The 25,413-nt window shown below is 39.8% G+C and overlaps 1 protein-coding gene across 1 annotated transcript in view; it reads left to right on the top strand.

Moving 5' to 3' along the window:
• The window catches only part of lama4 (laminin, alpha 4), a 33,361-nt gene extending 8,348 nt beyond the window's left edge, over positions 1-25,013 (top strand). Inside the window, exons 6-40 of the mRNA XM_026194639.1 lie at positions 173-273; positions 1,148-1,328; positions 2,300-2,383; positions 2,487-2,638; positions 3,248-3,358; positions 3,610-3,721; positions 3,854-4,018; positions 4,580-4,773; positions 8,036-8,152; positions 9,134-9,282; positions 9,709-9,850; positions 9,943-10,036; positions 10,139-10,255; positions 11,300-11,485; positions 11,649-11,788; positions 13,668-13,832; positions 14,410-14,555; positions 15,391-15,553; positions 15,644-15,777; positions 16,046-16,217; positions 16,420-16,551; positions 16,647-16,789; positions 17,190-17,319; positions 17,488-17,625; positions 17,753-17,886; positions 18,842-19,006; positions 20,500-20,647; positions 20,754-20,947; positions 21,049-21,238; positions 21,332-21,487; positions 22,891-23,050; positions 23,491-23,618; positions 23,726-23,819; positions 24,287-24,406; positions 24,486-25,013. Of these exons, the coding sequence (XP_026050424.1) occupies positions 173-273; positions 1,148-1,328; positions 2,300-2,383; positions 2,487-2,638; positions 3,248-3,358; positions 3,610-3,721; positions 3,854-4,018; positions 4,580-4,773; positions 8,036-8,152; positions 9,134-9,282; positions 9,709-9,850; positions 9,943-10,036; positions 10,139-10,255; positions 11,300-11,485; positions 11,649-11,788; positions 13,668-13,832; positions 14,410-14,555; positions 15,391-15,553; positions 15,644-15,777; positions 16,046-16,217; positions 16,420-16,551; positions 16,647-16,789; positions 17,190-17,319; positions 17,488-17,625; positions 17,753-17,886; positions 18,842-19,006; positions 20,500-20,647; positions 20,754-20,947; positions 21,049-21,238; positions 21,332-21,487; positions 22,891-23,050; positions 23,491-23,618; positions 23,726-23,819; positions 24,287-24,406; positions 24,486-24,631 (5,003 nt within the window). The 3' untranslated portion in view covers positions 24,632-25,013. The remainder of the gene's footprint in view (positions 1-172; positions 274-1,147; positions 1,329-2,299; positions 2,384-2,486; positions 2,639-3,247; positions 3,359-3,609; positions 3,722-3,853; positions 4,019-4,579; positions 4,774-8,035; positions 8,153-9,133; positions 9,283-9,708; positions 9,851-9,942; positions 10,037-10,138; positions 10,256-11,299; positions 11,486-11,648; positions 11,789-13,667; positions 13,833-14,409; positions 14,556-15,390; positions 15,554-15,643; positions 15,778-16,045; positions 16,218-16,419; positions 16,552-16,646; positions 16,790-17,189; positions 17,320-17,487; positions 17,626-17,752; positions 17,887-18,841; positions 19,007-20,499; positions 20,648-20,753; positions 20,948-21,048; positions 21,239-21,331; positions 21,488-22,890; positions 23,051-23,490; positions 23,619-23,725; positions 23,820-24,286; positions 24,407-24,485) is intronic.
• The last annotated feature ends 400 nt before the right edge of the window (positions 25,014-25,413 follow it).

Raw genomic sequence — 25,413 nt, 5'->3', positions numbered from 1 at the left:
CACAACCTTGAAGTTGCTCTGTTGCAAAGACACATGGTCTCAATTCCATATCAAGGATTATCGTATGCCTTTAGAGGCCCTGCAAGTCCAAAAATAACCCTTTCCACCATACTCGTGACATAATTTGACCTCTGGTGTTCTCATCACTCCATACATCCCATGTCTTTTCTAGAGTGCGAGTGTGACAAATGTGGCACCTCTTCATGCGATGACAGGACAGGAGTGTGTCACTGCAAGCCGGGAGTCACTGGACGGCTGTGCGACCAGTGTGAGGTGAGACACAGCACGTGAGCTTCTTTATTGCAACTCTTATTTCTTCTTTATTAATAAAAAATATGTCCCTTTGTGTACAATTAGGCACTGACAACTAGGCTTAGGCAAGTTCCTCGGTTAGGTAAGAATAATAATAAAAGATCGTGGTTTGGCTTGGCTACCATTGTAACACCTTCCAACTTTCTCTGACATCAAACAAACTTTCTGTCAAAATAGACAAGTTATAAATTGATCCTCCCAGACAAACAGAAAGCCTTTTTCCGACTATTCCATATTCTGTTATGAGACTGGGATGGAGTGGCTACAGGGCAGGACCAGCCTTACATCACTCAGCCACTGCCCAGGATAAAACTTCATAGAACATACGAGGAGCAGACTCAAGAAGGCAGTTCAAACATATAATAAATAAGCTAAGATTCTTTAGAAGAAAAAGGCAATATAAAAGCCAAAATAGGTCTAGTTTATTTTTTGTGAATTTATGTATGCGTGTGTCGATGAAAAGATGAAGTCGATGCATGAGTTCAAGCAAAAACACAAAAAGCTGCAGTTACGAAATGTCTGCAAGGGTCATTGTGAGGTTAAGGGAAAAGTACTGAAAACAGGGCAACTGTTACATGAAGCATGAAAGCTGCAGATGAAAGCAGCTGAACTCTCAAGTGAGAACATAAAAAAGATGGAAGCAGTTACAGCTGAATGATTTGCCTACATTTTTTTTCTAAGATCTACAGTAGTTACTGCGAACTGTATTTTGACCCTTACAATGACATCAGAGCACAGCATTTATCTCTTATATTATGCACAGAGCCTGCTTCAAAATGAACTGGAAGAGCCCAATAACTGGAGTCCAACACTGTTTTTCACTCTTGTAATCTAGGAAGGCTACTCGGGTTTCTCCAGCTGTCAGGGCTGCCGGAGGTGCGACTGTGGGCCAGCTTCCCTCCGGTCCACCTGCCATCCTCTCACCCACAGCTGTCCATGTCGCCCGGGGGCTGGAGGTCGTTACTGCGAGCGCTGTCTCCCAGGATACTGGAATTATAGCCCCTCTGGCTGCCAGAGTAAGTTATCTGCCTGTACACAGTAGGGCAGATAACTTGACATAATCAGCATTTGTTAAAAACATTCAGTGTAGATTCCCAGAGGAAAAGACTGCACTGAACGCTCATGTTCCCACACCCACTGTTGTTTTAATGTTCATTGGATGTGGTAAAAGTACAAATTCTTCGCTTAAGTAGAAATAAAAATTGTTTTTAAAAACACTCTGGTAAAAATTTGAAATATAATAATATTTTTAAAAAATACCAATTTAACTGAATATAAACTTTTCACATTTTTTGATATTGCTGAGCTGTTAAGAGTGTTGCGTTTTTCAGTTTTACTTTTCAACAGCCACCTCGACGCTCAAGGAAAAACTCCCTTTTAACAAAAAACCTTCGGTAGAACCAGACCCAACTGCTGTGGCCGGTTTCAATTTTAAAAGGCTAATTAAAAGTCTACACTGGGACCTGATCCCATGTGAGAGGGGACTGACATCATTAATTAGATGTGTTTTTTCTGCCTTTTTAATCTGTTGTGTAGGTGCTGGACATAATAATAGAAATGTCTTTTATGTATTCCCCTCAAATGTCTTAAACCTAATAGTAATTAGGCTTTTCGGAAAAAGTAAGGAATCCAAAGTAAAGTAAAGCACAGACGTCCGAGGTTCAATGCAGAGACAGTAACAGTAAGTGTTTTACTTTCTTACTTTTGACCTCGGGTGTTAATGATGTCAGAGGAACATCTGCTGGAAGCTTTGATAGTCTCTGTGGCCAGTGACTATCACTGTGAGAGTTGGATGACATCAACGCCCAATTCCAAATCTATATACATACACAGCTGCTTAAATAAGGAGTCACACACTAAAGAAACCGCAAGACAGATGTGCAGGCCTCAAGCCAAGTGAACATCTGCAGATTTTAATGTCTTGTTTCCAGCTGGTGAAAATTTTAAACTGAATGAAGTGTCTGTTTTTGTTGGGGTTTTTTAATAGAGTGTGACTGTGAGAGTGGCTTCTGTGATATGCATACAGGAGGATGCCTGGCAGAGTCTTCAACGGTCAACCTGTGCAACATCAGTAAGTGCAACAAACAACAGCGGCAGAAATTCACTAACTAAAGGAAAATTATGTGAACAGCTCTGATCCAAGTTGGGTTTTTCGTTCTTTTTCCTGACTTTAGCTTGTGATCAGTGTATCTGGCATCTGATTAAAGACATGGAGCACTCCAATAAGACACTGGACCAGCTAAAAGTTGGAGTGTTGAACATTACCACAGGTGCTGCTGCTAACGATAGAGTGAAATACTACAACTATACTGCTCATCAACTGCAGGTACATGCACATTTATATGTATTACTGCTATAAAGGTAAAATGAAACTGCACTAGTAAAACCTTTTTATACATATAATGTGCAAAAGTTTATGTGTGCTGGGAGGTACATTGCTCATACTGATGAATCTAAGAATTGTCATGTAGCTTGACAGTTGCCGCACAAATGTATGAAGCATTTTAGCTTCAGTAGCATCACTGTTTAAGCTCATTGTTTTGGTTTTTGACCTCACAACTTTGATTTGACTTTTCAATATCAATTTCATTTATATATCGCCACATCACAACAATATTGTAAGGTAAAGACCCTACAATAATACAATTTGCATAGCACCAAATTAGCAAGAATTAGCAACTACACCCACAACATTCAGTTTCTGTTCATAGTTTACCTTCCAATTAATTCTGATAGTTCGGCTTTATTTTTGCACAAACATATTACAATGTTAGCTCTATGATAGTTGTAGCTTCCTTTACATTTTTAGCTTTAAATGTGTGGAATGTAAGACATTTCTACAGAGACAGACAGAAATGCTGCTATTTAAATTCTGATGCATGAATTCCTGCAGTGAGTTTTCATTATTTCTACTTCACTCCTGTCTTCCTTTCAGAGTGGGTATCGAGTTTGGAGAAACAAGTCGTCTGTAATGCAGGCCCAGACTGAGGAGCTGAAAGAGGCCACAGATGTTGTGGTACTGGACATCAGAGAGCTAGGGAAATCGGTGAGCACCATCAAACCTTTAGATGTTTAAAGCTAGTGTTTGTGTGTCTGCAGTCTAGCTATTTTTTCACTTACAATAATGTAGAAATTATATTACTCAATATCAACTTGCAGGTCATACTTTCCCGACGCATATTTTTATGCTTTTATAAATAATAACCTGTCACAGCATTTAAGATGCTACATTTATTTACATTTATTAAAATGTTTGATTTTAGGCTTTGACTTATCTCTTTATTTGTGGCTTTTCAGGAAAGTGTGGTGAACATTCTGTGGAACATGTTGGATAATGACACACTGGAGACCTTCACACTCGCTGAACAGCTCAGCATAAATCTGACTGATCTAAACATACGCATTGAAGGTATCAAACAACTCTCAAACGCAAAAGCCTGTTTTGTTGCTGTGTCCGGTGAATTAAATAGTGAAACTGTGTGCTATGTCTAAATGTATTTTACCTAGCTTAACTGGGTTTTGATGTTACACGTTCATACAGAGATGATCCACGATTGGGAGGTGTACAGTATCCAGCAGGAAGTGGATCCTGAGGTGGTGAGAAAGAGCTCAGCGGACGCTGAGGAAATAGTGGCTTTGATGAGGAAAATAGACCTTTCTCCAGGAGAACCAATCGCCACTGGCGAGTCCACAGAGGCCCATGACTGTAAGACACACAACAGTTACACAGCAAACACCTGCGCATGATTACATCACTATATCCCTATTACACTGTAGTGAGCAAGGGTTGGAGATGCAACATTATATGAACATTATTTTGATATTCAAAGCATGCACATTTTTTGTAAACATGCACATGTGCAAAACAGGCTGGTAGCATCAAGTTGAATGGTGGCAACCTTTTAAGGTATCGGGTTGGGTTCATACCTACCCCCTATAGCCCAATGTAATCATACCACAGCAGAACTGTAAGGCCAAACATGCATGTAAAAGACTGGTTCAGTGGTTCAGTCATGACCTGGTAGATGTTAAAAGGTTAAAAGAATACATTTTCTGCATCAGATAATGCATACAAATGTATGTAGCAGGTCGCTTTGAGTGCTCAGAGTAAAAATGAGCTAGATAAGAATCAGTCCATTTACCATTTATAATATAACTGCTGTGGATGAAAAGACTCACAAGTTCTACAAAAACAGCACCCTGAGTCACTCCAATGTGTTAGCAGTGGTGATAAAATTTCAGCTAATGTTTCTGGTCATGTTTGCAGTGCTGGGCCGCATTCGGCAGTTGGAAAAGAAGCTGATGATCACAAACAGCCGCCTCCCGTCTGTCCGAGAGGTCTTGTCCCGCTTTTCCGGCAGACTGTCAGAAGCTCAAGGCTTTCTTGCAAAAGCAGACAGCAATGTGCACGAGGCGGAGAATAAGAACCGAGCTAGTGTCCTCAAATTCCAGAGGCATGAGGTAATTTCCCGTGACCCCCCTCAGCTCTTACAGCGCCCTACTTCCCTCTCCCATCTACACTATGTTTGATTCTCTGTTAGTTTTTACTTCTATAGAATGGCTTATTTCTTCCTTTTTTCAACTCAGAATACTTCAAACAGTGTTGAGTTGTGATTTTTCACACTAGTACCTGGCATTTAAAGACAGAAGTACAGTGTGTTCTTAGTCCGAAATGCACAGTTGCAAAAGAGCAGAGAGAGAAGGAGATCTGGTTGTACTTTGCCGGTCATGTCAGAGAACTCTATTACTGTGGTATTTAGGTGATGAGAACAGAAACTTAAAACCATCTGTGGGAGTTACATTAGAAGGGGGCCTGCACAGGGGAAAAAGCAACATTGCAATGCAAGTGTTTTTCCCACGATAATATTCACAGCCTACCCACACAAACATGACTGACTTTCTCATGATGCACCCAGCCAAGTCTTATCCCAAGAGGGAAAAAAAACAAAACACTTCTCTGCAAAAACACTAAGATGCACATAATGTACATGTTGAATAGACCGAGAGCAGGGGTGTTTTTTTTAAACATCTGGGAAGTTCCTTTTAACTCCCTTTTAACAGGAAGAAACCTCCAGCAGGCTCAGGGAAGGCCAGCCATCTGCCCTGAGAGGTTGGATAGTAGGAGAGGAAAAGGTCATAAAAATAAAAAATATGTACATAATTAACAAAACTATGTTATAGTTATAGTTAAAATACCATTTGGAAATTCCAGAATTTTGTTCTATTCGGATTACACTATCTAGAGATATTTCCACAATACAACTTGTTGTGTTTGTTCAATCCAGCATGAAAGTTGATTTAAAATATAATTTCCTTCCTTTTTGTGACTAAGAATTTCATGTTAAAAAAATATTAAAAGTTTTCTTTTGCATTTTTATGAAATATAACCATATGTATTCAGACATTGTCACTAGTTGCCTTTTGCAATGTGAAGTTAGTTAGCAAGTGTATGCTCAAATTTTTTTTTTAACTAGTGAATACTCCATAAAACTTCTAGGCAATTTAGAGACGGTTGAGCAGAAAATGTAAAGATTTGCTGACTTGAGATGGAATGGCCCAATATCTCTCCTCTTCAGACCAGATACTGAGGGATTTCTATGAGTCCTAAAATTAATTTTAAAGCTTAATTGGTCAGAACAAAGGACATAACCTTTAAACATTTTTTTATCTAGCTATAGCACAGTTTTTGTTTTTATAATAGAGTCAAAATTTTAATTAGTCGACATAAAAACATCTGGTCATAATCGAAATCCAGGGATGCAGCAGAGCAGCTCCTGTTGGACTCTGCATTTGGTTACTTGTGAGCATGCGTGTTATCAGGAGTGGAGATCTCCATGATCAGGGTGTCTGCCATGAATAGCTTCCTAGCCAAACACAGAGCCTCTCCTAATCCAGGGCTCTACCTAGCCTCAGCAGACTGGTCGACACCAGTATGTGGCTGTATGCTGCTGGCTGACCACAGCCAATCAGATGATCTCATCCCTGTACAATACTCAGTCATGCAGTCAAATTAAAAGTGGGGTGTGGATGCTGAATCTATTATCTGTAACATACATGCCTAACATACTGCTTGAATGGAACAGCATAAATATTATGATTCCACTAAATAAGACTATTTATTAAATAGTATAGCTATTAACTATGTGACATTTAAAATTACTTGCAACAAAAATATACGCAAACACGAATACTTCTACGCTGCATATGAAAGATTAACATTGCTTCCAAAGTAAAGCCAGTGATGAAGTGTTTTAGCCCTTTAGTCTTTTTAAAGCAGTTATTTCAAAAATGCATCAGACTCAAAACTTGACGTAAAGTCTTTGGGAATATCATTGATTTTTGACCTCTATAACCACTTTAACATTTGTTTAGTCTTTAAACAGGACTAAACAGGAAAGTCTTTAGAATCCTATTCAATGATAATCACATATTGGCACTTATTAGCAGTGTTTTCTTCAGAATCTGCAGGAAAGCCTAGAACACGGGTCAGCAACCTTTAAGACACAAAGAGCCATTTGGACCCGGTTTCCACGCAAAAGAAAACACTGGGAGCCGCAAATACTTTTTGACATCTAAAATGAAGATAACACTGTATATATTGTTTTTTACCTTGATGCTTTGTGTGAACAACTAAGGTGTGTTGCTTATGAAATCCATGAAGTGCTACAGAGAAAATTACATTTTATTTATGTAATTAACACATTTTGAACTCTTAAAGAAACATAACAAAAGGACAGACACCAACCTGAACTAAAATGATCCATGTAGCAAACAGAAACGCCACCCTTATATCGCCTTTGGGCTTTTGAAGCCTTGATCTGTCTTTTAAAGAAATAATTGGAAAAAAAATGCACTATGCTGCTAAAAAATGAAAAATAGATCTTTGCAAAATTCTGCCTAAATATGTATTTTACCAGGTTAATGTGTGTGGCGGGGCGTGGTCTGCAGCACTGCTGCAGGGGAGGCAGACGCACCTGAGCGGCACCCGTAATCACGCCTCGCCGCATTAACGTCTGTGCTATCTATGCTGTTGTTGGTATGTGTCGGGCTGTGAGCTGAAAAGCTACAGCCGGCTGTATACGTACAGCAATCGTGTGTGAAAAGCATGTTCATGGAAACATCGTCGGGTCTGCCGTGATATGTTTACAATGGGACTTCTGCTCCTAAGCCTCTGCAACTCGGGGCTGTACGAAGTCACTTTCATCTTTACGCAGGACTGTAAGCTGTCATCTGTGAGGCGCGAGCGGTGTTTGTTTTTAACATAGTTCACGGTGGAGAATAGCTGCTGACATAATGTGGATCCGAAGATCCATAACTGGCCTACCTGGGGTTGAAAGTCTCGATAAATGCATGTCGTTTCAGTGGGTACACCGACTTCTGCGAGTGTGACGCTTATTTTGATCAATGAAAAAATAATAAAATATAATTTTATTTTTATATTTCAATGTCACAATAATCTTCCAATTTAGAACTACAAGTTAAAAAAAAATAACTAACATAAATAAAATACACTTCAGCTAAATGCTTCTAATTTATTTTCCCAAACCGCACGGAGCCGCACTATAAGGACTAAAGAGCCGCAGGTTGCCGACCCCTGGCCTAGAATTTTGACATGTTAAGAATATCTAACAAACAAACAAACCCTCCAAGAAGTACTGGACTCTGGTTAAAAAAATAAATTAAAAAAAAAAAATGGTGCTCTCTTTCTTTCCCTGCATCCTAGGTGAAGTTGCAGAGGCTAATGGAGAACCATGACACTGTCAACGACACTTTGGAAGCAGCCAGAGACTTTATCGCCCAATCAGAGAGAACTGTGGCTGAGGTGGACACTTTGGGAAAGGTGAGGCAAATTACGGTCTGATGAGACTAAAAATATCTCAGGCCCTACTTTTATAATGATGGTCAGGTTTCTTCATGGCCTACTGAACAAAGGCTATGTATCATACCAAGGTAGCATAATCTAATTATGGGGTTGTAATATCCCAATATCCCAAGGATTAAATTTTCCTTCCAGAAATGATTGCTAAGACTTGACCTGGTCTGTGTTACATTGCACTGCTGGGCAATTTGATTTGGAAGCAATTTATGGATTGCTGGAAAGAAAATTGAATAAGCAGCATTCTCAAAGTGCTTTCCTGTTTTAGTCAAGTAGCTCTGTATTAAGTTACTCTGGAGGGAATTACAATAATCTGAAAGTAACAATGTTAGCAAGTGTGTGTGTGTGTGTGTGTGTGTGTGTGTGTGTGTGTGTGTGTGTGTGTGTGTGTGTGTGTGTGTGTGTGTGTGTGTGTGTGTGTGTGTGTGCATATTGTAGCTTTTTGGACTTGAAATAAATAATCTCAAGCTAAAAAATCTTTTCTGATATTGTTACCTACAGTAGTTACAAGCTAAACAGAGATTACTGAATGTTACAGGCTGGAACATGAAAGCACGTCTCGAGGTAATTGAGGTGTGTGTGTGTGTGTGTGTGTGTGTGTGTGTGTGTGTGTGTGTGTGTGTGTGTGTGTGTGTGTGTGTGTGTGTGTGTGTGTGTGTGTGTGTGTGTGTGTGTGTGTGTGTGTGTGCATATTGTAGCTTTTTGGACTTGAAATAAATAATCTCAAGCTAAAAAATCTTTTCTGATATTGTTACCTACAGTAGTTACAAGCTAAACAGAGATTACTGAATGTTACAGGCTGGAACATGAAAGCACGTCTCGAGGTAATTGAGGTGTGTGTGTGTGTGTGTGTGTGTGTGTGTGTGTGTGTGTGTGTGTGTGTGTGTGTGTGTGTGTGTGTGTGTGTGTGTGTGTGTGCGTGCGCGCGCGCGCATCTGTGTGCAGAACGTGACTGAGTACCATGCAGCAATCGATGGTGCCAGCCAAAAGCTGACAGAGAAGACGGAGCGCCTCTCACTGGTTGACAGAGATCTGGTTCAGAAGGCTGACAGACATGCTGAGGGGCTGGAGAGACAAGCCAATGAGCTGGAAGAGTGAGACATCCATCTGAAATAAACCTGTGTAGCACACAGTTGCACATAGTAGCTTTTAGTAGACTTTTGCCCGGATAGGAACCATTTATTAAACTTATTAAACATTTCATGCTTCATATAGTATTTATTTGTGACCTATGAAGTTTTTCCTAATTTCTATCATATATAAAATGTTAGAATAATACAGTTTCTTTGCATGTTTTTGGTAACAATGATAAACATATGGAATACACACTTAGTTGTTAAGTGATGTCATATATGCATTGTGGAGGAGAAATCAGCTGGCTCTCCAGAGAGTGGACAGATTCTGATGCTGCTGTCTTGCAGTGCAACTAGTGACAGCAGTCCGTGTTCTGCTCTGCAGTTTCACTGAGCTTGAGGTCGCAGATTATGAACACTTGAGTTGAATCACACTGTCTCCCCCAGGGACCTGAGAAAGAGTGACGCCAATGGCTTTGTACAGAGGGCTATAACTGCTGCCAACGTCTACAACAACATAGTGAAATACGTTGACGATGCCAACATCACCTCACTCACCACCTTCAACTTATCCGAAAGAGCTGAAGATGTATGTCAGATCATGCAGTTTTAAGGCATTCGTTTACTGCATTCAACTTTCTATCAGTCCTTGTTATTTTTCTTCATACATCTGTCTTTTAGGCCACCAGTGGGATCAATGCGCAGCTTGAATACCTCATAACACAGAGTGACAATGTTTTCAAGGAATCTGTCACACTGCATTCAGAGCAAATTGGTATGGAGCTCAACAGAATTATATATTGCGGACATATTAGTCATATTTCAGCTGTATACTGTTCATAGTATTTTTGTTGTCTAATACATTTTTCTGTAACAGAGCTAAAACATGAGGTGACTGACAAGTTAAAATACATTGAGGAGACCAAAGAGACTATGGAAAACAATATGAAAAAACTCTCAGAAATTGTGCAGGACATCAGTGAACTCCAAACAGGTAAGAATATACTTTTCTTATACGTTTCAGAAGGAGGCCCGTGGCGTGTTTAAACTATAGTTTATCGCACAGACTGGAACAGTTGGAATAGCTAACAGGGCAGACCTTGCTAGGTTTTCCAATTGAATGTGTGATTTAAAAAAAAAAAAAGAAAGAAAGAAAGAAATAACACACACACAAAAAAAATTTTTTTTGTTCTTTTACTTGAGTGGTTTGGTCCTAAAGTCAGCCAATGTATAAAGTCAGCCGATGTATAAAGTCAGCCGATGAATAAATCCCCCAAGGGTTTTATATAGTTAAAATTTAAAAAGTAGCTTTCTTTGAAAATCAGAGATGTAGGCCTTACAGAACTACAGGAGCAATAGAGGATATTCACAGTTAGCTTGATCTGCTGAAATTCAGCTAAAATGGTCAGACCTTTTATTCTAAAATCCAGTCTGACTTGAATAAAGTTGCCACTTTGATGAAACTGTGAAATGGTGAAACTCAAGCTTGCATATACACACGGGTGCGGGCTTGACCGATACACTCTGCTACTTAAACAAATAGCACTATACCACTTTCAGGAATGCATACTAGGAACAATATGTGCAGATTTTGATATTAAACTACTTTAACTACAGCCTTCTCAAATAAACTATGACAACATCGTGATCTGTTGTCCGCTAGCATAAAAACCTAGCATATGGCCCACTTTGTCCAAAGGATAATCTTCTCTTCTTCCATCCAAAAATTCTGCATTTAGGTTTGTGCAGTTTCCTAGTCTGTGTGCATGGTTTAGTAACTCATTTACTCAACAATTTCTGTTCCCCTATTTTAAAAATACGTACGGACAGCCTCACTTCACAGATACGTCTTCTCTATTTTGGCCATAGCAATTTTTTTCCCATAGTTTGGCAATACGGACCCAAATTAGTTCTTTACCTTAAAGTTTCTGCATTATCAGGACTAAGGAGGACATTGGCAGAAATCTCCATCAACTGAATGCTTTAGTTGCTAAACATGCGAATTTGCAGTTTGTTATAAATGTGCACTAATTTTCAGACAGAACACCACAACGTCTGGAGTTTACCTCAGAAGTGGCTTCAGAGACTCTGAATCGCTCAGTGGAAGTTCTTCAATCTATCACCCCCATTAGCAGCAAAGTAGAGGAGTGGAACAACAACATGAAAAATAACGAATACTCCACAGCTGCCTATGAACAGGCTGTTGCCTCTGCAGGGGCAGCAGGTATATATCAAAATTACTACATTTTATGAGATTTGTATTTAATGAGTAGAACACACTATACTGGTTTTCATGTTAGCTATTGTTATTCCTATCGGCTTTTTTGACTTACAGTTCCTTCGCAACCACATTTAAAGTTGATTTTTCTTCATTATTTTTTTGGCAGTGGAGAACCTGAATTTGCTTGTTCCTACCCTGCTGGACAAGCTGAAGGTTGTTGAGGATAAGAAGCCTGTCAACAACGTGACCACCAACATCATGAGGATCAGAGAGCTCATAGCCCAGGCCCGGAGTGTGGCCAAGAAAGTTCGTTCAGTCCTTTTGACACACTTAGTAATGATATCCCAATTTAGTCATTACCACTAGAGCAAAGGATGACTGACTTCCATGTGCAATCATTTTATATTTGATGACATGGCTCTGTTGTTGCACCCCTCCTACCCTTTCATTTTGAGCCATAGAAGAAAAGACAAAAGAGGGAGAACAGCAACATCACACTGATTCAGTTAGGTAAATTATATAAGGATCAGCTGGACTGGAAGTGGATTTCAAAGTGGCTTGCAGCAGCTGTGGCTAGTATAAAGTTGCTTAAAATCATGCCATATGGTGCAGTCAATTGTAAAAAGCTATCTGACAAAATTTTAAACACTTTCAATTAAAAAAATTGTTTTGCTGGACTAAAAGAAGGGGGGGAGTGAAGTTATTAAATAAAAATGGTAAAATAGTAAATATAGCAATACAACACAAAAGCAGAAAGCAGAACCACAAACTGTACCTACGGACTAAATAAAGCTAACAAAATATTAATAAGAGAATATAAAAGATGATGATATATGATCATGATAATTAAAGAGCATTGAGGTTAGCTTTAGCTAGCCTGTAACTAAGGCCCAATCAAACAAAATGTTGTTATACCACAATATTTAGAGGAATTGATATTAGTTAATAAGAACAACCCAAGTTCCTTGCACCTTAAACATTTGTGTGTGCATAAATTAAAACATTGACAAAACTGGCAAATATTTGACTCTGTAGACTTCCCATGAGAAATTATTTGGGCTTGTTGTACAGCCAGAGGAGCAGGGCACCTTAGTCATCGAGCTGACCATGAGTTGACCACGAGTTGACATCCAGTTGACCATGAACTTTTCTGTATGCCACTGTATTCTGGAGTCAGATGTGAGGCTGCCTGTCCAATAGCTAAAACTTGGCAGAGACTCGGTCATGAAACAGGACAATGATTGCATCACACAACAAATCTACAACAGCTAAAAAAGAAAAGAATCAGTGTTGCAATGACTCAAAGTCCAGACCTCAACCCAATTGAAATGCTGTGGTCAGACCTTAAGTGAACTGTGTATAGCTGCAAACGTCGGTCAACTGAAGGAACATTGTAAAAAGAAAAAAAAGAGTGGGCTTAAATTCTATACGATAATAATCTATTGAATCATTAGGTATACATAGTTTTCACACATGGCCTGCCTGCATTTGTATAGCGCTTTTCTAGTCCATAGGACCCCAAAGCGCTTTACACTACATTCAGTCATTCACCAATTCACACACACATTCACACACTGGCGATGGCAAGCTACATTGTAGCCACAGCTGCCCTGGGGCGCACTGACAGAGGCGAGGCTGCCGGACACAGGCGCCACCGGGCCCTCTGACCACCACCAGTAGGCAAACATGGGGTTAGTATCTTGCCCAAGGATATTTGACATGCAGCCCGGAGGCAGCCTGGGATCGAACCACCGACCTTCTGATTAGTGGCTGACCTGCTCTGCCACCTGAGCTACAGCCACCCATGGTTTCTGTATTTCTGCTTATTTTTTTGTTTTTCTTTAAAATTTTAGAAATGAAATTTCTTCTTACCATGTCTACACAGGTGACCCCTACAAAAAGAAAAGAAAAGTAAAAACTGTCCACACACCCGACGTGTTAGCTTTGTTCTCATTTTAAATTCTGAAGTAGTATTTCAGCATCCCCTCTTGACTATCAAAATTCTTCCCTATAATTTTTCTACTTAATAAAACCCTTCTACTCCATTCCACTACTCCAGTTAAAATTTTCACACCAGTCATTATGAAGCTGTAAACCTTTTTAAATTCACGTTCTGCTTTTATCAGATATCAAGATGATAATTGCTAAACAAAGAAAACTCAGTTTCCTTTATTTTCTGCCCCAGGTCCAGGTCTCCATGAAATTTAACGGACAGTCCTCAGTGGAGGTTCATCCTCACAGCAATTTGGAAGAACTGAAGACAATGACATCCATCAGTTTATTCATGAGGGTGGACCCTGACAAGGATCCCATAGAGGACCGAATCATCCTATACTTGGGAGACAGAAATGTGAGGAATCCAGGCAGAATAAATTTTGTTCCTTTCTCTTTCTGGGTCATCAGTTGTGATAAAATAAATGCCAACTTTCAAAGATGAAAAGGAGCTTGTGTGCATGAATAGCATGTTGTGATCATGAGAACAGAAATGACTTTGAATGGCTTTGAAAGCACCCATTTGCCCCCTTCAAAAGATGTCCAAGAGACGCCTGAGACAATGGTGCATCTGTGTGCCTTCAAAGTTCATTTACATAAATACTGTTTTCCCCTGCCTGCCAGGGTATAGAAACAGTACAGCATACCCAATGTGGGGCCTCTTTGTTCTCTTTAACAGCGCTTCACCTTGGTGATTTTACCATCACTGTAATCTATGCAGTGATGTTTTTCACTGTGGAATAATAGGCCCAGCAGTAGTTGGTCACAAATGATGCATAGTTAAGCTTTTGAAACCACTCTACACTGAAATAAAGTAACACCACACAGTTGGAAACTCGTACCACCATTATAACATGCTGAAGTGTTTTAAAATGACACAGTGAAAGCCTTGGTAGTAAAATGAACACTCTGTTTTCTGCTGCTCCTGCTTTCAGGGTGTAAAAGACTACATGGGCTTGGCCACCAAGAATGACATCCTGGTGTTTGTCTATAAACTTGGAGGTGAAGACATTGAGATCCCATTGAGTTCAAAGCCTGTCAGCCAATGGCCGGCAGTCTTCAACTACGTCAAAATAGAGAGGTAAATGAGCTTTAACCTCTTAACATCCATATGATCAGTGGCAGCATATCTATAGTTAAGGTTGGGGTAGGCTGGGTTTTGGGTTAGCATTTGCCCCCCTTTTTTTTTTTTTAGAATTTTTATGTCTTTGAAACACTCAAATTTATGTGGCTAAAAGAAAAAAGCAACCCTAATCTTTAACCAAAAGTGATTGCCATTTTAATTGTGCTAGGCATTATTTGAAAATCATACATACAGATTTTTTGTAACACACAAAAGTGACTGAAAACTCTAAAGCCTAAATCGTCATCAGAGGTGACCCTAACCCCAGTACTAGCCCTGATTATAATCCTAGGCAACTGAAGTATGTAATAAAATATAGGGTTAGGATCCAGTTTGGGCTAGATTCAACACCTGAAAGGCCTAACTAAAATTTATATACATATATCACATGAAGTTTCTGAACAGTAGCAGCACTATGGGGCCATTTATATCCAAATATTTAAAGTCCAGGAAAAATGTCCCATATGCTAGAGCACCTTCTGGCTTCACACTCACTCAAGAAGGTGAGCGTGATAGAGTCATAGAATGATACATATTGTTGGGCTATATTTAAAATCTTTGCTATATAAGTTACTAATACGCTGATCTTGACAAGGAACTGAAAATTTGTTCTTGGTCTCAGTGGTTTCCTTTCTCCTCAAAACACAAGGGAAATCCTGTTAACACACATGACAGTTAGTGTGGTTAACTTTTCTTGTGCATTAGCAAATTTTGAGAAAGCTAAGCAGGTAGCATTCATGAAGTTCAAGCTAGGAGGAGGTCACAGTGGTAACTTGCAGATCTTTGCTTGCAGACTGGGCAGGCATGGAAAAGTCTTCCTAACAGTCCCAAGTCAGAGCTCCACTGATGAACAGAAGTTCATCCAGAAAGGTGAAGCTCCAGGCACTGAATCCCTGTTTGACATTGACCCCCAAGATCTAGTGTTTTTTGTTGGGGGTGTCCCTCCAGATGTCAAGGTAATGTAAATTACAACATTTCTTCAATATAAAGAAATCTTTCTTTCTTTTAGAAATCTGACATGTGACTGTTTCTTTGTTACAAACCAGCTTCCACCTCCTTTGATCCTTGCACCTTTCGTGGGATGTATTGAATTGTCATCGATGAACAACGATGTCATCAGTCTTTACAATTTCAAACAGACTCACAAAATAAATGTAACCACATCTCCACCGTGTCCCAGGTAAACTTTTGCATGGCTAAATGTATGTGTCAAAGGGTCTCAATGGCAAAAAAATACAAATTCAACAAGCATTGACCACCCACTGTATAATTTAAACACAACTTACCTGAACATTGCTACAGAAATCTGACATTTTTTTTGACATCTCAAACATTAAGTTCATATTTAGCCTGTCTGATTTTCAAGGGATGTATCTTAACTTAATTTGTCACATAGATGGTTTGAAATTGTCAAAGGTACCAAATCATGTTTCCAACTCTGCTCTCAGGTACAAGTTGGCATTTTCACAGAGTCGCATTGCAAGCTACCTATTTGATGGAAAAGGCTACGCACTCATCAGTAATATTGAGAGGAGGGGGACGTTTAATGCTGTCACAAGATTTGATATTTCAGTACGAACTATTGCAAGTGATGGTGTACTTTTCCTCATGGTCAATGAGGTAAGTCATCTGGAAAACTTACAAGAGTCTCACATCTCGAAAGCTTTTAGTTTTTCTTACCCATGTGCTACCAGTCTGTAAAGCAGGTCAACTGCCAGCATTTCTATTCTCATAAAAAAACCCTGTAATAATGATCATCAGTAACTGGTTTATGACAACTGTATAAGGCCAATATAAATATGTTTCATTTCTGTTTTTTCAGGATAAATTCTTTCTTTTGGAATTAAAGAATGGCATCCTGCGTCTAATGTATGACTTTGGCTTCAGCAATGGGCCAAAGCTTTTAGAGAACAACTTAGCAAAGCTGCAAATAAATGATGCAAAATACCACGAGGTAGCTTTTTGTGTCTTTATTAAAACTCTTAAATAATCCCAAGTTAAAAATGCGAATGTCTTACAATAACTGTCTGTGGTGGGACATTTCCTCAGGTGTCAGTGATCTACCATCAGTCAAAAAAGGTTATACTGTTGGTGGATAAGAGTCATGTTAAGTCCATGGAGAACCCAAAAACCACCCTGCCCTTCGCAGATATTTACATAGGTGGAGCTCCCTCCAGCATCCTGAAATCCAGGTGAGCTAAACATACATGCAAACAAACAATAATAGTATTTATCATTTAAGTCCCAAGATATAGCCATCCAGCTAACTATAAATGACTCCAAATGGAAATAGCTCTATTCTTTATAATCTATATTCTTATTGTTAACAACTTTTTGTAGAATATGTAAAGTTAATACATCATTTAAAATTTGAGTTATTTCATCACATGGCCAGAAAGTTGCTTTCCGTCTCCAACAATAACTGCATAATATGTCATTTTAAATAAGTGGTTAGTTTTTCTCAGTTGCTTCTGGAGACTGCACCTTCCTCTCTAACAGCAGAACTTTTGGAGTACGGTAGATAGTTTTCTTTTTTAACTTCCTGACTTTGTTTCTTGCAGCTTTAAATTTGAAATATATGTGTTCCCACAGGCCAGAGCTGTCCTCTGTGGTTGGCCTGAAGGGCTGTGTGAAAGGATTCCAGTTCCAGAGAAAAGACTTCAACCTGCTGGAAGAACCTGGCACCATTGGTATTAGCAGCGGCTGCCCAGAGGAGTCCTTTGTAAGTTGTGCATCTACCACGTCACATCTTAAGTGATAATGCAATGTGTCCCTCTGAAACCAATACCAAATATAGTAAACATCTGCACAGACAAGAGACAGTGTAGTCCAGCAGCTTTAGCCCATATTGCCACTGCTAGGTCACTGAAATGTGTTTTCGTCTTGACAGATGTCGCGCAAAGCTTATTTCTCTGGAAAGAGTTACCTCGGTTCCACAGCAAAGATTTCACCGTTTGACAACTTTGAGGGCGGACTCAACTTCAGAACACTGCAGCCCAGCGGACTCTTGTTCTACCACAATGAAGGGGTAAACACACCTACATGTACATACATGTTTACTGCGTGTTAGGACATGCATTTTCAAATGCAAAACGAATGCTTTTGCAATGTTAAAGCAACGTTGTCTTGCTTAAAAAAATTTTATTTTGCTTCAGTCTGACGAGTTCAGTATCTCCCTGGAGAATGGCGCAGTGGTCCTAAACAACAGAGGCGTAAAGGTCAAATCACACAAGAAACAATACAATGATGGAAGTTCGCACTTCTTACTGGCTTCAGTGAACAATCAGAAGTAAGTATTTAACTTCACTGTTGGCAGCTGCTTCTGGTGCACATCTGTGTTAGTCTTTGAGGCTCCACATCCTGTTTCCTCTCGATTATATACATTTAAATAAAGTCTCAAAAGAAGAATGAATGCACTGGTTGAACCTTCATATAGGAACTTAACCACGTTAATGGTGGGTTTTGTTTGTTTGTTTTTCTACTCAGTAATATTACACAATTACATTTAGATCATAGTTTTTGTCATACAAAAAATATTTTTATCTCAATATTTTAAATTGCTAGGTTCTGAAAGACGTCAGAATGCTTTGGTATCAGATCCATTATGTATGCTTTACAGCATCACTGAGAAATATCTTAGTCACAGCTTGTTGCAGTTTAATCCAAACCACATTTTTTTCCAAACAAATAGCAAATGTGAATGCAAAAACACAACTAACCAGTAAAAGAATGACACCACAGCCACTACATCCACCAGCTAATATGTGCTTTACAATAAGTATTCTAAACATGATCAATGGACATCATCTGGATTACTGTAAAGTTGCAAATGCATTTGTCATTTAGTAAACATTATTAATTATCACATTATATCAATTTACTTGTTTATTGATAGTAGTTAGTCAAAAATGTTAAATATGAGGATATTAGAGCTAAAAAGACCGAAAGCACACATATGTAACATTTCAGCAGACATTATATATCTTCAACAATTACAGCATGTGGTACACTGCATGTGGCATAGACAATATCTTGCAGGAAAATAACAACTTTGGGCAATGCAACAACAAATAAGAACAGCAGCACGAGAATAAGACAACACGTTAGTGCAGTGCATGATGCCTGCATCTCTGATAAGATCTGGTGATCCTTTTATAAACATGGGTCACATACGCCCCTGCACCCAAAGGGGCGCATCAACAACTAAAGAAAATCTTCTGAGGGGCTTCAACTCCTTACTTCAGGTACTCATTGCTGGTGGATGACGAAGACAAGCAGTTCAAGAAGCGGCCGACATCAGCCGCGGGATCGTCATACGATTCTGAGGAGAAGACTTTCTACTATGGAGGATCTCCAAGCAGCACTTCCAAGAATTTCACGGGCTGCATCAGCTATGCCTACATCAACAGGTAAGTCACCCCCTCTCTCCAGTAAAAGAGGGGGTATTATGTTATTTCAAGTTAAACTGTGAGGAGATGGAGATTGCTGCTAAAAAGATGAAAAATTTAGCAAATATAAAAATGCCAAGAAAAATGCATGTTACAATATTTAGCAGCATTAAAAAACATGTTTACAGTTTGGTTAAACCGTATAGCGGGCCCTGTAGGTAATTCTACCATGGTGAAAGCAGTAGTGTTGCAGAGTGTTCATTTAGCTCACTCGGTTGAGTAAGTGACAAATATATTGTGAGGTTAATGCAGACACCTGGTTTGAATCTGCCCTGAGACCAGTCATTGTGTGTCTTCCACTGTCCTAGTGAAGTAAATGTTAAAAAGCCATTTCATAGCTAGATAGATAAATCAGTGTTTCCCAACCTTTTGGAGCCACAACACGTATTTCACATTAGAAAAATCACACGACACACCACCAAACAAAAATGTCACAAAAAGCATAATGATAGTTTTTCCCCACGCACCAGGCATAGCAGAATCGGCTCAGTTTGTCACCAGTATACCTTTTTTTGATTTTCGAACGCTGTGTACCACATAAAATCGTTTCGAGGTCAGTAAACACAACCAGAATTCATACAAAAGGCACACGGGATTATAAAGGGCACTGTCGATTTTCAGAAAACTCAAAGGATTGATTTTAAGTGCACTGTATTTTCCAAAAACACACGGTAATGACAACGGCCTGCTAGCATGCTCTACCAAAAATAGTGCTTTGTTGTGGATCTGACGAACGAAAGCTAAACCAGTTCCACACCACTGAAGTTGCAGCATTTTTACAAACCACTTCTGGTTCATCCGTTTCATTCAACGATCTGCTTTCGCCCTTCTCATTCTCCGTCGCCGCCGCCATTCTTTTTCCGCCATGTGCGTATGAAAACAAAGGCACTGCGCATGCGCGTTTTACCCAAATTCTATCGCAATATTTCACTTTCTTATCGTTGCCCAACATTATACCGGTATAACCGTGAACGGTATGATATGGCCCAGCAAAACATCAATCATATGACCCCATATGTGCAAGCACTTTAGCGACAGTGGGAAGGAAAAAATCTCTTTTAACAGGGAGAAACCTCCAACAGAAACAGGCTCAGGGAGGGGCGGCCATCTGCCGCAGCCAGTTGAGGTGAGAGAAGGAAGACAGGATAAAGACATGAGTGAAAACTGATGTTTCATTTGTTAGGTGGCACTAATTGGAAGGTATGTGTATTGGAGAATTGATAGCATTAGCTGGCAACTTAGTAATTCCTCCTGTCATCCATATAAATTATATTCACTTCTGGCTATTCCAAATAATAACAAAAAAACCCAAAAACAACTCACAATATTTTGGGAGCCAAAACACTTGCTGAAACCAAAGGTGACATTATGGTTAGTGCTTTCATCTTTTATATACAGTCTATTCAATGAATAATGTGTTGAGAGTGTTTGACACTTCTGCCGTGTCACTGTAGACTAGACCGGGACATTGAGCCTGAAGACTTTAAGAGATACCCAGAGAAGGTCCAGATTTCCCTGGAGGGCTGTCCTGTACAGCGACCCCCGGCTGCACTGCTGTTAAGGCACAGGGCTAACACTTCTGGAACCAAACAGTCACAAAAGGTGAAGTGAAAATAGCACATACAGCAGACCTTAGTTAAATATGAATGTGTTCTACAAACATTTTTGGGCTGACTGATAACCTGATATTTAATAAATGTTCTCATAGGTCACCAGAGATAAATCTAGCCTCCCCCCAGTGCTGACTGAGCTAGGAAGTGATGACCAGGAATCAGCAGAGCCAAACATCAAGTCCTGCTTTCTTTCCTCAAGTCCCAAATCGATTCACCACGCCTTCCGGTTCAGCAGCATTGCCAACAGCAGGCAGCACTACACAGACTTCCCAGACTCCCTTTCTCAGAGGTAGATCAAGACAAGAACTTTAACCTCAGTGTCATGTCTGCTTAAAGCTGCACATATTCTTGTGTCTCCATGTGTGATTAAATTCATCTTTGTTCTTCCAGGTCCCACTTCTCCTTGTCAATGAAGACCCACTCATCTTTTGGCCTCATCTTTTATGTATCTGATGCCCAAGAGGACAATTTCATGGCACTCTTTCTGGCCCATGGGAAACTTGTGTACACTTTTAGTGTAGGAGACCAAAAAGTTAAAATCAAAAGTGAAGACAAATACAATGATGGTGCCTGGCATAGTGTAAGTTCATGAATTTGTTCCATAACTGAATTTTATATTTATGCCAGCATGAGTGTTTGTTTATGTAAGAGACAACCTTTTCTTATCCCAAAGGTTATTTTTATCCGTGATGGAAATGTGGGGCGGTTAATAGTTGATGGGCTCACAATGCTGGAAGACAGCGTTCAGGGAAACAACGTCTCCTGGCACATCAGCAGCCCCCTCTATGTCGGAGGAGTTCCTGCAGGGAGAGCCCAGAAGAATATTCAGGTACAAGTCAAAATCTGCCATGTGAAAAACATTAAACAGCAGAAAAAAATGGGACAACTGGAATCTTATAGAGGACTTTATTTATAGCCCTATGTTTGTCCGGAAAATGTGTGGACATCCAGCCCTGTCTGTTCCCACAGACAAGAGGAAACCACTATTGTGACCCTAAGAAAGAAGGTTTCCTCTCAGTTTTGAGTATTGGAGCTGATATAGCGGAGCCCTTCTCCTTCCTATTAATCCCACTGTTCAAAAATTGGCTGCTTTTCAGATGTGGGCGGAGCACAAGGCACTCAGAGATCGCTCCTGATGAATAAGAATGACTTTAGCTAACAGTTTAAAATAATAATTGCTGCATTCTTCTGATGTACTAGCTCCATTTCACTGTAAGCTGATAAAATGTAAAAGTGTGAGATGATAATTCTCTATGGGGTGTGACCCTAAAAGCAATGTCTTGTACATTACATGCACTGGGGGCCGGGATAGCTCGGTAGGTAGAGTGGTGGCCCCATGATCAGAAGGTTGGGGGTTCGATTCCCCTGAACAGCTACCCTGAGGTACCCCTGAGCAAGGCATCGTCCCTACACACTGCTCCCCGGGCGCCCAATGACTGCCCACTGCTTCTCTGAGTGAATGGGTTAAATGCAGAGAGGAGTTTCCCCACGGAGATCAATAAAATACACTTTCTTCTTTCTTGCATAAAGTCACCAAATGACTCAGTCTTACTATGAAAACATTGCTTAATGCGGCCTTAAAGACAGCTTATATGACAACTACTATGGTCAAATGTGGGGATTACTGTTGAATGCTGAAATTACATAAGATAAGCTTATAAGGGAAGAGTCATAAAGTTATCAAACAGACCACTAAGATTTCACAGCTACATTCACTTAAACTTTGCTTAGCATTAGCCGTCATTAGCCATACAGAGCCACTAGTCATACCAGACCAAATAGGGCTATAGCTGCAGGTTCCTCAAATATTCTGTAGTGATCAGGAGTTTGTTGTGTTGCTTGTAAGTAGAGCTCTACTCTACCATTATAGGTTGTCTACTGAAAGGTCAGTGGCTCGGTCCCCAGCTCCTCCACCCTACATGTTGAAGTATTCCTGAGCAAGACAGAAGAAACTGAACCCAATGCATTCATTGGGGTGTGAAAGTGTGCATGAATGTTAGACAGAGCACTTAGAGTAAAAGTACTGTGTTGATGTGTATGTGACTGAGGCTTGTAGTAGAAAGCACTTTCAGTACTTAGTACATTAGAGTAAAAATCAGTATATGAGAACTACTGTGGATAAGTGAATGTGTTATTTAGTAGTTCTTTAAAATATTCTGTGATGCCTTTTTAGGTTTGTTTCTGTGTGGATTATCGTAATTAATCATTCTTTTTGTTATCTTTCATCTTCAGAGAAACTCTGCATACAGCTTTACTGGCTGTATAAAGAACCTTCAGCTTGATAGAAAGCAGCTCTCCTCTGTGGCAGACACATTTGGGGTCACTCCATGCTTTGATGGAGTCTCTGAGGGAGGAACATACTTCTCAGAAGAAGGAGGATACATTGTCCTGGGTGTGTTTCTAGCAATTTAATATCTGTGTTATTTTTCTGTAACCTAGAAATATGTTGTATGCAGAGTTTTGTGCAATCTTTCTCACAGTGAGTAACACCACATATATTTTTCCACTATCTGCAACTGTTTGCAAACTGAGCATCTGTTAACTTACACAGTTCATTAGCCTCACAAGGCCCACAGTCTCTTTCGTGTTCATGAGGAGAGTGTGGCTGGCTGAGGGAACTCGATAGCCTAAGTGCAGCTGTGGTAAAAATGTGTGAGTGTTAAAGAAGCACGAAAGAGGAAAAGGCAAAGCTGAAAGCCCTAAGAAACTCAGGACTCAAATGATTTCACACTCGCACCCACCTCAGAATAACTGATGAACGTAGCTAAAGGGTTATGGGGCCATAATAAATAAGAATAACTCAGACCCCACGTCATCTTCCTCCTAATTCAGACGATTCTTTCAACCTGGGACCGAGGTTTGAGCTGGTGATGGAGGTGCGCCCTCGTGTGGCATCAGGGGTGCTACTACATGTGCACTCAGCAGATGACTATTTCACTGTGTACATTCATCAAGGAGCGGTACGTTTTTACACAAAATACACACATTCGTGTTGGTTCAAATGAAGTTTTTTCATTCAAAAGAACTGCCGTCTTCTAGACAGATTATAGCATTAGTGTTTTTGCAGGTGGTGGTTCTTGTAAATGATGGGACTCGTGAGTTCTTCACAAAGGTGTCACCAAAACAGGGAGTGTGTTCGGGGAGTTGGCACAAAATTACCGGTAAGAATTCCTTTGTGATCACACTGTAGGTTTATTATTCAGAATTGATGTGTTCTGTGGCAGCACTGTTAATGTCACACTAACATCACTCTCTGAAAAATAATCTGACATTGTATATTGTATGTGCAATGTTACGTCTTCCACGTCTGAAAAAGGAATAAACACACAAATGCCTTAATCCAGCATTCTATTTAAAGACCACCAGGGGGCGAGGCCTGTGGTTTCAAAAAGACTGACTGAAAATAGCTTTCTGTGTCAAGGAATGAGTTAATGGGCTCAGTCACTCTTTTTGTGTCCATCCATCCATTCGCTTCCGCTTATCCTTTTCAGGGTTGTGGGGGGTGAGAGGCAAAACCGCCTTTTTGTGTCATAATAAAAAAAAAATGTTTTTTTATTTTTTTTATTTTTTTACAGTAGCTAGTCAAGTTTAATGTTTAATGAAAGCGTTCTGTAATGTTTGGTTTCAGTGATACGGGATGCCAACGTTGTCCAGCTGGATGTGGATTCTGAGATCAACCATGTGGTGGGACCTCTGAGCCCCAGCTCCACAGATAGCAGAAAGCCTGTATTTATTGGTGGCACTCCAGGTGAGCTGGTGACAATTGCTCCTCCTGATTTTGTCCTGTCGGTATAAAGCTGTTAATAATGCCTTCTACCTCCTCTCAGATGGTTTCCTTCCAGAAAGTGCTGCTACCAGGAAGGCCTTTGTGGGCTGCATGAGAAACCTGACAATCAACAACAGCCAAGTAAACTTCAGCAAAGCGGTCCTGGTCAGTGGAGCTGTCAGTGTTGGAACCTGTCCAGCAACATAAGATTTCTGTGATCTCTAGCTCAGCAAAGCAATGACCAAATGCATGGTAGAAACCCCGTATCATCAGTCTTTTTCCTTTCTGACACGTTTGTGTGCTTTTTGTGTAGAAGTTGTCGGTTTTTGTTTTTCACTCCCACCAAGAGTATGACCAAAACGTCCATTCAATCAAAGCAAACACCCGTTATAAATAAACAAATCAGATTGATTCCTCCAGTCCACAGTGTGAAGCACACAGGTACACTAACATTACTGTGTTACTGTATGTTCCTTTACTCCACTTCATAATCTTGATGGCACATGTTTTTTGTATAAGTTCATTTTCAAAGCTTTCCTTTTGTACTGTTTTATTTCTGATAATAAATAACATTTTACCTCCACTGAAACTTTTTTACATGTGTGTTCTCCTATAGTGCACTTGTTCATTTCACCAAAATCAGCTGAGACTGACTTAACAACCTCGTATATGCATGCAATATTGCACAGATATACTCAGTAAATTAAAAATGGTCAGAACACAGGAGTGTTTTCTTTTGGTTTTTCCCACAGTCCAGTGACATGTACATCCAAAGTGTCCACCCAATGACTCAGATGAAAATTAAACAACTGTCACAATCTTGTTAAAGGTAGTTAACTTGTTTGCAGTCAGTTTAATCATCCACTAGATGGCGACACACACACACATACACAACAATCCAAGCGGATCAGCAGTCTAATGGCTGTTTAGTTAGCAGTTGGATGGTGTACCTATCAAAGCGGCCAATAAGTATATGTCCTATGTGGGCG

Source organism: Astatotilapia calliptera, chromosome 15, assembly GCF_900246225.1.
Source record: "Astatotilapia calliptera chromosome 15, fAstCal1.2, whole genome shotgun sequence".
Taxonomy (NCBI): domain Eukaryota; kingdom Metazoa; phylum Chordata; class Actinopteri; order Cichliformes; family Cichlidae; genus Astatotilapia; species Astatotilapia calliptera.
The sequence above is the reverse complement of the archived record's forward strand: the minus strand, read 5'-3'. Positions and strand labels throughout refer to the sequence as shown.